This window comes from Lotus japonicus, chromosome 1, assembly GCF_012489685.1.
Source record: "Lotus japonicus ecotype B-129 chromosome 1, LjGifu_v1.2".
Taxonomy (NCBI): domain Eukaryota; kingdom Viridiplantae; phylum Streptophyta; class Magnoliopsida; order Fabales; family Fabaceae; genus Lotus; species Lotus japonicus.
In genome coordinates this window covers 119,554,995-119,571,290 of record NC_080041.1, presented here as the reverse complement: position 1 = coordinate 119,571,290, position 16,296 = coordinate 119,554,995, and the positions used below count along the sequence as shown (strand labels likewise).

The 16,296-nt window shown below is 35.7% G+C and overlaps 1 protein-coding gene across 1 annotated transcript; it reads right to left on the bottom strand.

Annotated features, from left to right (window-relative positions):
- Nucleotides 1–3,943: 3,943 nt before the first annotated feature.
- Nucleotides 3,944–11,381, bottom strand: LOC130729840 (nucleoside-triphosphatase-like). Its single transcript, XM_057581681.1, has 9 exons — nucleotides 11,070–11,381; nucleotides 10,832–10,960; nucleotides 9,211–9,267; nucleotides 9,021–9,113; nucleotides 5,376–5,581; nucleotides 5,131–5,222; nucleotides 4,555–4,769; nucleotides 4,266–4,455; nucleotides 3,944–4,163 (listed from the first exon to the last, which is right to left on the bottom strand). The coding sequence occupies exons 1-9, from the start codon at nucleotides 11,313–11,315 to the stop codon at nucleotides 4,021–4,023; spliced, it is 1,371 nt and encodes a 456-aa protein (XP_057437664.1). The 5' UTR covers nucleotides 11,316–11,381; the 3' UTR covers nucleotides 3,944–4,020.
- Between the last annotated feature and the right edge of the window lie 4,915 nt (nucleotides 11,382–16,296).

The following is a 16,296-nucleotide window of genomic DNA, read 5'->3' as shown; positions in this document are numbered from 1 at the left end:
ATTAAGTAATGGAAATTTCAATTTCAATGTCTAGTATATTAAAGCAGCTTAATAATTAGAATTATAGTAAGAGGGCGTTTCATTCTGTTGAGAATTCAAGTGTGAATTGAAGTCACACATTATTTAAGAATGAGTGAATTGAAAACTTTATAAGAGGCGTGAATCATAAAATCAATGTGTTAAGGTGTGTTTGCAGTAGTGTATAATCTTTCACAACATAAAAGAATTGTGATATCGTGAAGGTGTTAAAGAAGAGTGATATTGTGAAAGTATTATTTAGAAATGTTATGACTAGGGAAAACTTGCTATTTAAGTGTGTCGGAACGCTGACATTGGTTGAGATGGATGTAAGTTGTGTGGTGATAGCGCACGAGCATTGGTTAGTGGTGATTCAAGGTGCGTGATTATGTCTAACAGAAGGACTTCAAGAGAAAGCCAACATGGAAGTTGCCCCATAACTATTCAGAATGGTTTCAACATGGATAAATTCTTTGGATGGTTTAGTTCCTAGTGAAATGGAATTCTTGGGATTGTTTAATTTCAAGTGAAATGTACTCTATGTGATAGAGTGTGATAACTTTTTTTGCGATTTAAACAATGAGAATTATGACTGTCGGTTAAGACAATGATAACTATGGTTGTCGGCGTAGATGATGAAGGTTGAGGACCCTTAAAATCAATGGTTTTCTCACATTGCTAATGTTGATTAAGGAAGAAAGAGGTCAAGGAAAGCATCTTGGAGAAGTCTCACATTTCCTAGCCTGGTGAAAGGTGAAGGAGTCCAAGACCGAGACCGGGAAACACACTTTAAGTTTATATTTGTGTTTTCTTGTTCTCTCATGCTCTTGTTTTAGATGGGTGGTTGAGAGTGAAGTTTATATGTCGTAACAATTTTCACAAAGTGTTTATTCTTTGGTTGTCGATTTTGTCAGCGACCATGATTTTTTTTTTGACTTTGAAGTTTTCCACGTCATATTCTCGTGTTGTTGTTGATTGCGCTCCTGCTTAATTATTTTAGTTTTTCAACTGTGTTATTTCTTAGCAATGAGATCATAGCCAATGGTTGGTATAGCCATGCTGATAACTTGTATTAAAAGTATACCTAGCTGACGATGTGATGAAGCAAACAACGGTGCAAGTGTGGATAGCTTCCGCTGAGGAAAAGCACAATAATGTGGTAGTGACTCTCACTTCACGGGGAGAATGGTGAGAATTCAAGTGAGTTTGAGTCCCTCATTAGTTAATAATGAGTGAAGTGAAGATTTTACAAGAGACGTGACCCATAAACTTAGAGCCTTAAGGTTTCGGGTAAAGATTTGGTGTCGTGTTCTCTTGGTGGTCTTCAATGTTGGCCTATGAGCTCCCATGTCTCCTTTATTTAAACTAATGCATTACAAGAAGATGCTCTTTACTGAAAAACCAACATTGCAAATGATTTAGCTTTAGCGTAGCGTTAGGTTCGGGGCAGACGTTAAAGACTTGAAGTTGGGTCGAGCAGGAGGCCGATGCTAAGTATTACCATCGGTTTGGATGACTCTAGATTGAAGCAACACGCTGGAGACGCTGATCGACACAAATTCCTCAAAGTTAGAGTCAGTTGTATATGTCGACGTACTCTATTGAGCGTCCGCCACATCACACGCTAATGTTTATCGTGAATGCAAAAATGGTGACAACTTACACCATTTGATCACAATTTATAGGACTATAAATTGGTCACTTTCGAACATACCAAACACCAAGGTCGTGTATTGGTATTTTGAGGCTTAAGATGAAAATGTTAAAAGTGACTTTCTTTTGACAAGAATTTAATCATATAAATTATCAATTTTTATATTAATCTAAGCTTCTAATTTTATCCTATTTGTCATTTTTCTCTTCAAAGAATAATAATAAAAAAATTATGAAGAAATATAAATAAATAGTAAATAAAATTGATGAATAGAACCTAAAGAATACAAGGAATGAAACTATAAGAGATTTTACAACAGTTTGATATCAAGGCAAATTAGAAACAATGAATACTTTCATTTTTTGGGAGAAGAAACAATTAGTGAAGATCAAACTTATACAATACCATAAATATATAAGTCATAAAAAACTAACTGTTATATGGGTAAGCACAAATTAATTTTTCAATTTTGAGAGTGTAAAAATAATAGATATTTTATTTATTAGTATTTTAGAAAATATAAATTTGTTAATACAAAACACTAATAGAGATAACTGTTAAAGTTACACTTCCCACTTCTCATGTTGTATTGCTCATTATGGCATAATTTTTCATGTTGTTTCTCATAATTTAATAGTAAACACAATAAACGTACTAATTTTTTGGGGGCCTAAGACAATTGTCTCAATTGCGCCCCAATTGCCTTAGGCAAATAACTACCTATAACTTGGAGTTACTATGTTAATATCTCCAAATCAATGATAATGTTTGGCCTGCTCGAGGGCTTCAACTTATGGACATGTAAACCGTTAACAAATGATGTAAATAATCACGGAATTTGCATTGATAATCACAACAAACAATAGCATGCACAACATCAAGCAAGAAATAAAAACAGAAGCTTTAAGCATCCGCAAACCTAGACCATCATGTTGCTTCATTTTTGCTAGTCTTTTCCACTTCATTTGATTTAAATTTCTTTTAGCCACATCTTCTCCCCAATGAAATTTATACAATTTCAAGAAGAGAAATTCAAATCATAAGGGCTTAGCTCAACTTTATTTGTTTGAAAGAAAAATATTTATATTGATAATGAAAATGTTCAGGAGATACAACCCTCCTCAAAAAACCATCAAAGTCGGCGACAATCCAGCCAAAAAAGGGGAGCAACCAAACCTGGCAACACCAACTGAGGACCCAACAACACCAAGACAAGCCCCCTGGTACACCACAAGATACCCAAAGAAACCACCAATACCCACGAAAACTGCCTCAACCCCTCCTAGTAGACCTGCGTGAATTAATCTGACCCCAATCTGGTAGAGGGCAACGCGTCATTTGTGCAGTCATACTTCATGTCGCAACGCTTTCCCATCAAAATGACACTCCTCGCTCTTGTAAGAACGCCATAAGGCTCGAGAACTCCATTGAAAAAACCATCATCTCCCTTCTGCTTGAATCCGCATCAGCATCCAGGTGAAAAAGAACCCCCAAGCTTTATATCACTAGCCCTGGTCTTCTACTTCCTAGGTCGCCCTCGGGGACGAGTAGCTTTCTCAATAGGACAAAGGCCCCTAACAATCCCGTCTCCTGACTCCACAGAAGCGCCGCACCCATCAAACCCTCTCTTGATCTTCTTTGGATGGCCCTGCCTCTAAGGAAAACCAAGAACCCCATCAGCAACATCATACAATTCCTTTTCTACCACCGCTTCACGAGACAAAAAAAAAACATAACAACATCCCCCACCAGCGAAGGAGAACCCCGTATGCAAATCAACTATCCCTTAAGAAAACTGAGAACAAGGATTTGCACTGTCCAAAACAACTCGTGCAATCTCCTGCCCTCGATTCCGTAGAGCCGAGACCTCCAACATCCAAGCGCTACCAGAGAAAACATAATTGAGGGCGACTCTTGCTAAAGGAAGCAAATAATTGCACACCAAAACCTTAACTTCTCTGCTTAAATCTTTAGAACTTCAAACTTCTTGGATATAAGCTCTATAGACTTAGTGAGATTTTATGTTAACAGTTTCCTTCTTCAGTTTCCTCTTTTAGCTTTATATAGTTTCTTTGTTTAATTCACAATGCATATATAAGATCAATTCCTCTTTAATGTTCTTTCAAGTAGTGGATTAATAGTATTTTTCTTCACTCTTCTCTCCGGATCACAGAAGCTGTGTATCAGCTTCTTCTAGTTTTTCCTTCTAGGATCTTTGTTTCATAAGAAATTGAAGACCGAAACCATATAAAATTAAATTTTCTAACAATGTAAGCAAGGAAGAAAGATGCGGCTTTTATTTCATTTTATTTCTTCAGGTAATCCAGGCTTAAGCAGGTACTAGTAGTTTAAATAAAATACATTAATCTCTCAAATTTAGGCAATGATGATATTGCTTCTATGGCAGTGCCTAGAGGCCATGCGGCTTCCACAAGAGCATCCTGATATTCAATTTCATTCGCCACTGTAACCTCTTGAAATGGATCAAGACCTGCCAACAAATTGAAACATTCAATTCAGTGTTAATACACATGCCAACATTTTTACTTTTTGGAGAATAATACGATCAAGCTCATATTAATTGCAATCCTACCAAATCCATCAACAAGCAATGTGTACACGTAGACAAGATCCAAGCACACATATTCAACACTGTCTTTCTCATAAAGATCTGGGTATTTGGATTTTGCATCCTCAAGATTTGTTTTACAAGCTAGTTTAGCTGCAGTCTTCAAATCAACTGGACGAATTTTGGCATTGGGTTTATTCACAAAGATCCCAACCTAAATGAAGAAACAAGATCATTAGCAAGGCCTAAGAAGAGAGTGATATATAACTTCAAAATAAGAAAATTATTTAGTGATTGATAAAATGTTACATACATCTTCAGAGAGGTAATAGAAAGATGAAGTAAGGAAAAGATTTTTTTGACCACTTCCACCTCCACCATTCCATATCCCACCAAAAGTGCAATTCTGATAGGGACAAGGTGCATTCACTTTAAGAGCCTTAAGAGCTATCTTTCTGCATTGATTCAAGTTAGATCCTGAAGCTGGGGCCGAGACCTTATACTCTGCTCCGGAATATGTATATGCCCCTGTAAAGAGAAAAAAAAACTATCAAAAAAACACATGAAATTTAAAGCTTTTTCACCGTTATTGTAGACATTTGCATAGTGTAGACATGCGACAAACGCTCAGAATGAAAAAAGGAAGATATGAGAGAGAAGTTATTGATGTGTGTGTTGTTTGTAGTCTCTTTGTATGTTCAAGCATTATTACTATATTAATTTAGACTACATTTGAATCCGTATCTCTTTCCTCAAATCAATTTTGGTATTCATAATTAAGCTATTCATAAGCTTTTTCTCACTATTCCAAACAACATTGACTAATTACAAGATCCAGGGAATAAAGGGGATAAAAGTTCAAATGATTAACAAGCTAGATGTTCATTACCATCAAAGCCAGCTAAAATGCAAGGATTAGCAGAACCACCAGCGACCTTGAAAATCTCTGCACGAAATGCTTCTCTTCCATAGCGCAAGTAACTGAAATATAGATGTTAAAACCTACATATTAGCCTTGGTGGGAGACAGACACATATATAACATCGATATCTAACTTCAAATTCAAGAATAAGAAGGAAATTGACACCTTTTCATACTGGTAAAGTATATCAAGAGAATAAGAAGGAAATTAACCTGTGAACATAAAGGTCATATTTCTTTCCCTGGAGTACAAGCTTCTTTATGTATGGATCCTCTCCTTCAGGTACTTTTGGAGCATTTTTAGCTGTGTTCCTTGAGACTGCATATGTCATTTGCACTGACCCACCTCCTAGATCAACTACTCCCACTGTCTTTGTAAATCTTTTTCCCAACTTCCCCAAGAGATAGTTAATTGTCACCTAGAGAAATGTTGAAAAAGTTTAAAGTTACTCTTGTACCTAACCCCAAAGGGTGGGTGTAAAGATTCAGTATAGTGATAGTGGTGGTTTAGTGAGGTGTTGTTACTATGTTGTTTCTTTCATAGTTTCATACTTTCATTTATGTTAACATCTTGAGTTCACTTTATTAATCTAGCTTCTAGGTACATCATGAAAAGTAAGTGTACTTAATTTCAGCTTCTATTGGCAAATGAGTAACTGCTATTAAGTCAGTGATCGGACACTTCCCAGTATTGGTAAAACAAGGTGTGAAATGCACACAACCACCACATAAATAAAAGTGCAAGATGTAAGATGTGATAACTATGTGTGACTGTGTGAGGTAGACAATGCTATTTATAATAAAAAAAGTAAAGAATATTATGAGACATATTATAAAATATATCAAATAATAATAAAGGAATATCATGTAGGTTATTATGTCTATTTATCTCTAACACTCCCTGTCAATAGAGGTGGAAATAAGCCAAGTCAAACTAGGCTTTGTGTGGCCCAAGCCTGACCTACATTCTCTTTTCGTGGCCCAAGTCTGGCATGTGGTCTTTCAACAAGCCAAATTTTAACAAACAATTTCAAATAAAGAAAGACTAATTAACAAATAATTTCAAATAAAGAAGACCAATAGGTCGGCAGGTTAATAGGCCACAGGCTAAAGAGATAAGCAGACTAATATGTCTTTTTATATATCGTTGCATTGACTTTTCAAATAATAAAACTTGTATATCATTGCTCTCTAATAATATTATCTATATTATTAGTAAAAATAATATTACATAAACAAGTCAGCTTATTAAGTTAAATAAGATTTTTTGATTGGATGAGTCTGACCTTTTTAGTGAATCAAGCATTTTAAAAAGCCTAGGCCCAACCTTTTTAATAAACAAGCCAAACGAGACCTCTGACGAACAAAGTAACAATAGCAACCAACTCACAAACAAAGTGACAATCCAAGTCAATGTGTTTGACATGCTTATGAGCAATAGGATTTAGATCCATAAATAAAGCACTCTGGTTGTCACTGAAAAGAGGAGTCGCCGACAATAGAAAACGAAGCTCATGAAGAAGATTAAGCAACTAAACCAGCTTAGAAGCAGTATTGGCCATAGCTCGGTACCCAGATTCACAACTAGAGCGAGCAAAAGTAGGTTATTTCTTGGCACTCCAAGACAAGAGACTATCACCAAGAAAAATAGTGTAGCCATAAGTAGAGCGGTGAGTGTCCGTGTTGCGAGCCCAATCAGCATCACTATAACCAAGAATAGCGGGGGAAGAGGTATGAAGAAACGTAAGACCGAAATGTTGCGTTCCACAGACATAATGAAGAATACGTTTGACAACATGAAAATGATCCACGACAGGAGTCTGAAGGAACTTACTCACCATGTTAACAACACATGACAAGTCAAGACGAGTAATAGTCAAGTACTACAAGGCCTCACCCAAAGAGCGGTAGTGTGCAGGATTTGAGTAAGCCTCACCAGAACTGACAAGATGACTATCAGCAACCAAGGGTGTCGAAACAGGACTGACTCAAGCATCAAAGCAGGAGAATCAAATCATTAGCATATTTGGCATGTCCCAAGAACAAGTCATCAACAATATAAGTGATCTCAAGACCAAGGAAGTAGTCAAGCATACCTAGATATTTAATGGCGAAAACATTGAGACGAGCAATAAACTGAGTCAGAAGAGAGGTAGAGGTATCTGATCAAGATGATCCGTGGAAAAATTTGCATATGAGGGGTCAAAACCACAAAGAAACTAGTGAACTTTGTCATCACTAGCCACAAGGGAACAAATAGCCGCCAACTGATCACAAATGGTGCCGAATTTTCGTCCATACTCAGAAACAAAGAGAGAACCACGACGCATGAGTTGGATTTCATCACAGAGACGTAGTTCACTTGCCTTACTTCGTGAAGCATAAGCAGAGTGTAGAGCAGTCCAAACATCACCAACAGTGGTTGCACTGAGCATCATGATATTGCAATCGCAAGCCTGCCAATGAGCAAAAGGAGGGTTTGGAATGGGATCACCATTACGCAAAGCTGGGGAGACAATTTGTGCAAAATTCTGCTGCACAAACTCTGGTGGAGGATCAACAATATCAAACAGATTCAGATTCAGATTATGAAGTAGAGCAGTAACCTGTTTACGCCAGGGAAGAAAAGTATTTGGTTTAAATTTCAGTGTGATCATGTGCTCCAAGACGGAAAATGGTAGAGACGGGGGAGTAGAGTAGTGTCAAGCTGCTAGCCATGCTGAAAAGTCAACTACTGAAAAGTCAATAGCCCAGAATAATAGGCAATGATCAACTATGACCGTTAAGTCATCGGTTAGCGTTTTCTGAAGATGGTTAAAGTCAATGTTGACTCAAGAAGGTCAAGGTCATCGTTGACTGCACAAAGAACTAGGGCTAGAACGGATCCCGAGTGGCGGCTAGCTGCGCACAGAATCTGACACGACTGTTTGCCGGTGCCTGGATCCTTATGGGAATATGTCTAACGGCGCACGGAATTAGGGGCGACTATTTGGCGGCGTGCGGATTCTGAGGGAATTTGTCTAGCGGCGCACAAGGGACAAATACTGATAGCTGTCGGCGGCGGGACGGACAAGACTGACGACTGCCAATTGCACGAGGATAATGATGTTTGGTTTTTGGGTTGCTATCGGTGGCACAGGGGACATGGTCTATCAGCCTGTCGGGTGGCTGTCGGCTCCACGGGGGACAAGATCTATAGGCCTGTCTGACGACGCGACAAGGATTTTTAGGCAGCAACGAAAGAGGAGAAGAGAACGGTGGCGACACAAGGTTTGGAGGATAGGGTTTGGAACCTAAACCTGACACCATGTAAGATGTGATAACTCTCACCATGAATTGTATGTGAGATAGACAATGTTATTTATAATAAAAGAAGTACAAAACATGCTAAGGAATATTCTGAGATATATTACAAAATATATCAAATAATAATAAATGAACATCCCATATGATATTATGTATATTTATTTCTAACAGAAATCAACTACGTGCAAAATGCAGTGGTCTAGGATTTTCTAACAAAAATAGATCTATAGCCATGAAAAATCAGTTATTCCTTCGTTGAATAAGACTTCCTTATTTTCTAAGAGGCTGAAATTAAGTATACTTATTTTTCATGATGATAATGCTATCTAAGATTTTCTAAAAAAATATATATGCAGCTGATTCACTTAAGTATAGCTCACTAGATACCACGTAACTCATTTGAGAATGGTGAGATAAATCATGTAACAATTTAAATCTAATTCAAGATTAAAATTATTTAATAGTCGCGTGATCATTTATAAATATTATGTTACTTTCTTAAAAAAGACAAAAGTACATGACTTAGTGTGTTTTAATCTTGATTAGCCATACCCAAAGATAAGAACCTTCTTGGGTTCCATCAAGAATAGATACTGCATCTGATTGAACATTAAGGGCACTTCTGTTGCTGAGCATATCCCTGACCTAATTAAGGTAAGAAAACGAAAGCTTTAATCATCAACTGAAACCATATGATCTATAGCTGCAAAAACAGTGAAATAGATAACAAATTATTAGTTACCGCTTGCAATATATTTTCAGCAGCATTCCCCTCCAAAAGCCTTAAACCTGCAGTTGCCTACATTTGCATAGAGAAATATATCGGAAAGACATTATTATGTACTAAAGCCGTTTACACATTGATAGTACAAACAAAAGTGATGATAAATTAGTACTTTTTTTAAAAAGTTTATGTGCATCTTTAAAATCCACATATAACTAATTCTGAAAACATAATCAAACTTGATTTTCATAATAGAAAAACTAATTGAAACATGACACTTCCTAATTATAAAATTTCATTGAGACAATTACGTTTATTAAGAAAATATATAATGAAGTTATTAATGTACTGGACTTTAAAAAATCTTCCACAATTTTTGCTTAAATGCAAAATCACTTATCATAAACCAATGGGCTCATTACCTTAGCCATATAGGATAAGATACACATAAGACCCCGATGCATATTTCGCTTTAGTGGTTAAGATCTTATTTTAAATTTAGTTGGACCCACAATACCTATATTTACATTATTTATTTTCACCTGATATTAAATTAAACTTAATTTTGAATTCAATACAGCTTAATTAATATTTAAAACAGATATAAATATAATAAAAATTCACATGTTTTGTGGTGAAAAGGGACAAAAAAAGAAGGAAAAATAGGCTTCAAAAAGGGGGAAAATTCAAAACCTAGCAGAAAAGACAAAAATTTGACTGGATCACAAAAAAAAGACCCAAACGGGCGAAAAATGACCACCGTTCAACGACCTCTCACCCCAACTCGCATCCTCTCTCCATCTTCTCTCTTTCTCGCGACCTCTCTCAATTCCAACTCGCAAGCTCCGCGTTTTGCTCCTCCCAACCATTCTCCTCTCTTTCTCTCGGCCCCACCTCTTCTTCATGTGGCAAATCTAACACTTTAAGGGAGTGGAGGTGGCAGATCTGCGACGGTAAAGAGTGGTCGACCTATGAGAGTTTTGGCGTCTTCTCTCTTTGCCCGTGGCAGATCTTGAGCTTCTAGTGGTGTTTGATGTTAATTTTTCTAGGTTCGTTGTAAATTTTTGGGTTCTGATTTGGTTGTAATTTGCTGGATCTGTGACATATCTTTTTGTTGCTGAAATTCACATCCTTCTTCACATTCATTTCTTCCTCTCCCTATTTTCACTTGGATTTTAGTATTGAATGAGAGAGAAGCAATGATTATTTTACTTAAAATCCCACTTTTGATAGTTGTTGAGCTAAAGAGCAAATCTAAGTTCTCATTTCATATATATCAACCAACTCTAATGGTGAGATCTTGTTAGGTTCAGATCTTATTTTTATACCTCAAATTTAGATCCCCATTAGAGATGCTCTTATGCGTTACCGAACATCTCAAACAGTAAAACACATTTTGAGCAAAGAGAAATGCCACTAAATACACTTTTTGACTGTCATTTTCAAACACGTACACTCTCTCTCACTCTTTGATTTGTCAAATTCAACAAAGAATCTACTAAATTATATGAATCTCACTCCCAATTTGGTTGAACCTACATGAATTTTAACTAATTAAAGAGGGGTTAAAAAGATAGTGGTGGTACGAGATCAATTGTAAAAAAAAAACAAGAGCAAATAAGTAAGAGAGTAGTCCCACCCCAAGCTTAACGGGTGTGTTGGGTTGCTGGCTCACAGGAACCACATTTTCTGCTTCTTTTAGAAGTGGAATCAGAGATTCTGCAGCTTCTTCAGGATTAGCAGCGTATGAACTCAAACCGGGTTTAACCTTCATGCATCAAAACAATTGATATTAATATCTCTCTATATATGAAGGATGATTGAAATTAATTCAAAGCAAGTTATATAAGCCAAACAGATCATCATGTCTCACTCACCGAATCATAAAACTCAAGTTCGTTTTCAACGGGAAGGAGATCTAAGTTCTGATCAAAATTGTAGACATGGACTCTGCTTCCAGTGCTACCAGCATCAAATATAACAGCGTATGATGTAACTGGTTCCTGATTTTTGGGGAGTAATATCTTACGATTCATGAGAATGTTGTTTCCGAGATATTGGGAGGAAGAGATAGCAGGCATTAACATGAACACAAAGGTCATGAGACTAATTAAGAAGTCCATGGCTTTAGTCCAATGCAACTAACTACAGAGAGAAGAGCACTTTGATTTTGATACACTAGACTAGACCTACATATAACCAGACTGCCAGACATGATGTTTTGTATTTTTATAATGTCACGTTAACCATGTGCGTTGTAGGGCTTCCGAAAGATGTCCTAACTTCTAACAAAGTCTAATAACTATAGTAGCAATAATTATTTATTCACACCACAAAATGAGGTGGAATGAGGTGGAGCAAGAGAGAGATAGGAAGAAAAGAAAAAAGTAAGAGTGAGAAAGTATAAGATGTGATAGATGATAAAAGGAGAGAAATAAAAATAAAAATAGGTGGAAATGAAGTGTATAAAAAAAGAGGTATGTATATATCATTACCCATTGTAGTAGTAATTTTTAAAATATTTGTTATTTATTATTTAATGATTTTGGTACAATTTTTATTATTAATGTAATGAAACGAACCCTTAAACCAGTGGTTTGGAGTTCATTTCCTTATGGACAAAAAACTTATGAGACACTTCTATACTGTTTTATGCATTGACTGTGGAATAAAGATAAATTTGATGAACATCGAATATTAGAATACATTAGGATCATTAGATTTGACACCCTACTCATTAGAAATGACACCCCACTTATGGAAACTTAGTAAGTTTCCGAAATATTTCGGAAATAAGATTTCCGAAGCATTTTTTCACTCAAAAGTTGGGTGTTACATGTATTTTGCACTACAAATCACGAATTAATTTTGAAATCTAAGATTCCGAAATAATTCGGAACTTGAAAATCAAAAAATAGGGGGTGTGAAATCTAATGGTTACGGTGGCAAATCCAGCTCTCATACATTAGGGGTCACCAATCCACACAGCTGCTTACCCTATATTTAATTTAATTATTATGCCTCGGTCATGATCATTTTCTATAAATATTTCCTACTTTTATTTTATTACTCTCTCTATTTATTTATTCTATCTACAACATGGTGGCATGCCACATCCACCATTTCTTGAGTTTTTTTTAGTGTATATTCCTTTTCTTGTTCTCTATTACATGTGAAAACGCACAAGATAGAGTCCCCTATTAAGCTACTGTGATTATCTTACTCCACAATAATTGTACGTAATGTAAAATTGGTAACATCAACAACTATTTCCTTTTCCTTAATTGTGGTTTCTATTCCTAATATTAGATATATACTCTATCATCAAAATGGAGCAATTTTAAAAATATCGTAATGATATGTACTTTTGCGCACCGCGTCTACACGTTCATGATTACCAGGTAGCATCAATTAATTACTTGTTGGACGAATTAAAAAATGCAACTAAAGTGAAAGCAACATGTATTAGACAGTGTTATTAAACTTGGACCGGATCGATTCGGTCGAGGTACTGGGTCATTGAGTCAATGGTTCAACCACTGAGTCATTAGTTCGATTGTTTGACTCGGTTCACATAAAAAAATTATATAATTTATAATACTAACCTTAGCATAGCATATATATAAGATCATATAAAATAATATGCATTTTTTGTTATAAGAAGCAAAGTGGCGTAGTGAAAATTTAGAAAGTGACCATGAAATTCGAAATTTTACAGTTTGTTTGTTTTCCATTTATATTTATACATTATTAATAATTTAATGTGTACAAGATTCACCATAGAGCAACTTGGTCAAGTGGTTATGTATCTTGCCTACATTCTCATGCGACTGAGTTTGAATCTCATCTGTGATACTTTTTGTTAAATTATATTTATCACAAGGAAAAACAGTTTTGACAAAAAAAAAAGCAAAAACAGAAAGAAAAAAAAAAAAACTCATCGGTCCAAACAAAAACCGGCCGAGTTGTCGGTTTACACCTTGAACCGGCCGGTCCAAACCGGTTTATACCAGTTGAATTGCATGGCCGATCCATTTAATGGCTCGGACCGGTCAGGTTCCCGGTTCAATCGCTCGAATCGGCCGGTCCGGTCCGAGTTTAATAACACTGGTATTAGAAATTGAGAGGTTTATATTCAACCATAAAAACTAGCTCAAGAGTTGAGGTTTACAACAAATGGATCTAGGATAGACTCTAATATCATATTAGAAATTGAGAGCTGAGACCTATACTCAACTACAAAAGCTAACTCAAGAGTTGAGGTTTGCATTCTCCTTATAAAGACTATCTATACTCTATCTCTAATCAATGTGAGACTTCTAATAAATGTGATACTTTTAATAAAATAACAAATTTCGATTGCTCCGGATTAGATTTTTAAGAATAGATGAATGTGAACCTCTCAACTTTTTGAGTTTAAACATTATTTTTAAACTTTTTTAAAAAAAACTGCTTGGAAGAATTATTTTGAGAAGTTTTCTTTTTTCAAACCAAAGTTTTCAAACCAGAGTAAGGAGAATCCCTCAAGTTATGTTACAGGATTAAAAACATCAGCATTGATTTACGCACCACTTTTTTTTATCACAAAATGAAAAGTTTTATAAAATACGGTTTGTGGTGATCTAAAACTGCCACAAAAAGAGGTGTCGCGATGTGATTTTTACTGTACCTTAGTATTAGCTTGAAATTTTACCAAATTTAAGTTCAGGATAAAAAAAACAAATTCAAGAGTGCTGAAGGAGATTGTGTCTACTCCTGCTACTTCGAAGGAGAATCGGTTGATGGTTATTTCCTCGGAGCTTCATGAACCTCAGGGTATTATGACAAGAGCAATGAGAGCCTTAGTGACTAGTATTACATTGGGGCTAATCTATGATTGTTCAGATGAAATGACGGTTCAAGGCATAACAACTAACATTGCTGCTCGAAGATTAAAGTAAATCTCGCATAACTCTTCTTCTCTGCCTCACAGGTTTTTTGGAGGGTAGTAAGAGGTTGTCTCCTTTGGTTTGTTTCGGCGGGTCGATCTTTGTTCTTTAGTTTTCTTAGCTTTTAAGCTTGCCTCATTTAGTTGTTGGGTTGGTTTTGGGTTTGGTAGGTTTTTTTCGTATATTTATGGTAATATTGTTTTGTTGGCTTTCTTTCATGGTTCTTTGAGGACTAATTTTCACTGGTTGGTGGTTAACTTTTTGTTGGCTTTCTCTCATTGTATCTTTTTTAGCTTTATTCCCAAAGTTTGTGATTAATATATTTTTCTGCTTTCTAAAAAAAATCATGGAATTGAATGATATTTCAATAAAAAAGGTTATAAGTGACCCTAAGATGTGCTAAATCTTGCTAAGTGTTGAGTGAGTTGATAGTCTCATATTTTTCGACTTTATGGTGTTAGGTCTGAGTTATGGATTATAAATTAGCCAAAAATTGGTTTGTTAAGAACCATTTGATGTTGATCACGAAATCATATTTCGACCAACAATTATACAGTTGGAGCGGTTGAAGGTAATAACACTGGAAGACGAGAAGTTTTTTCACAGAGACACGCCAAATAGGATATGGGTCATCTCCAGCGGATGCACGGTCCAGCAGTGGAAAATGGTAAATGGAGAATAAAGTAACAAGTTGGTCTCTCACCTTAAGTTAATCATAGCCCTTAAATACATAAATCAATGGACCAGATTTTGCTGGAGGGATGATGGAGAGGGATCTGTTGGAGAGGATCCATTTCCCGCCAAATATTACGTGTTTTCGTTATGTTAGCTAGCCATTAGAGACAGTTAGGAATTTTGCATATAAATAGAATATATGACAATGTAATCGAGGTTCACAAGTTGTTGCTTGAAAAACTCATTATATGCTTAAAAGGTCCAAGCGAACGTGACTAACACCACAATTTCGTGTTCCTTTTATTTGCTTAAACTTTTTTGGTTTTTCTTTCATGTTGTCTTTATCTTAATTTCTAGTTTGAAATCATTTTCTCCCTTTCGTAAATTTTTTTTGTTAGAGACAACATTATGACATTTTTTTATTGTTTTCTTATGCTTCACTTCATATATCTTTGTCCACCAGTCGGTATCATTACGTCCTTTATTACTACCTACGTCCTCACGTTTTCCACGAGGGCGAAGCTAAAAGGACAGAAACAAAGGTATGAACAATAATGCTTTGTTTGGATAGGAACAGAGATTGTCAAGAGAAGATGAGAAGATAGAGAACCAAAATATTCATATGCTTAAAAAAAAACTATTCTACCCACATGTTACCCTCATAATTATATATTTTCGAAGGTTAGCTTAAGTGGTAAGAGATAGATGACATAAAATATTTGGGAGGGTGAAGGGTCCAGGATTCGATTCTTGAGGAAGACTGATTTACTAACATTATTAACAACTAACATTTGACTATAAAAAAAATCATCATAATTGTTAGTAAATAAGTACAAATTATCTCTCTTCAGGGTACGAACCCTGACCTTTCTTCTGCAATTACCCTTAACTCAACCATGTGAGCTACTCACCCCACCCACATGATGTCATGTGTGATATTTATCTTGAAAAAGATGTCATGTGATAGAAAGAAAATAGAGAAAATTAAGTATATGAAAGGTATCACGATTGTTGAGTGATTCACGTATCAACTTTCGGGAGATTAATCTCCTATTTTTAGGGTGTGTTTAGATGAGCATTTGTAGAATTGAGTATGAGAGAATTGGATCTAGTAGAATTAAGTCTGATAAACGTGAGTTAAAAGTGATGTGATTTATGTTTGGATACACCTAAAAAACATTGTTTGAATAACTTAGTTTTGGGTGTGTAAAGACCAAAATGGGTATAAATTATTAATCATATAAAATAAAGACGAAGGATGCATATAACCACCCTTTGAGATAATTGGGTGTAATACATGGTTGGTTGCATGTTGGTGGGGTGCGTGCTCATTCTCTACCACTACCACTTATCAGTTTTTTTTAATATGCAAATGTTGGTGCCCACTAGGGTTGTTTTTGGTCCACCGGTGATCCACACTTGCATACCGTTGGATTTAAGCATCTAAGAATATACTTTAATTGAATGGGTAGGATTAAGTGAATGATTAAAGGGTATAGAT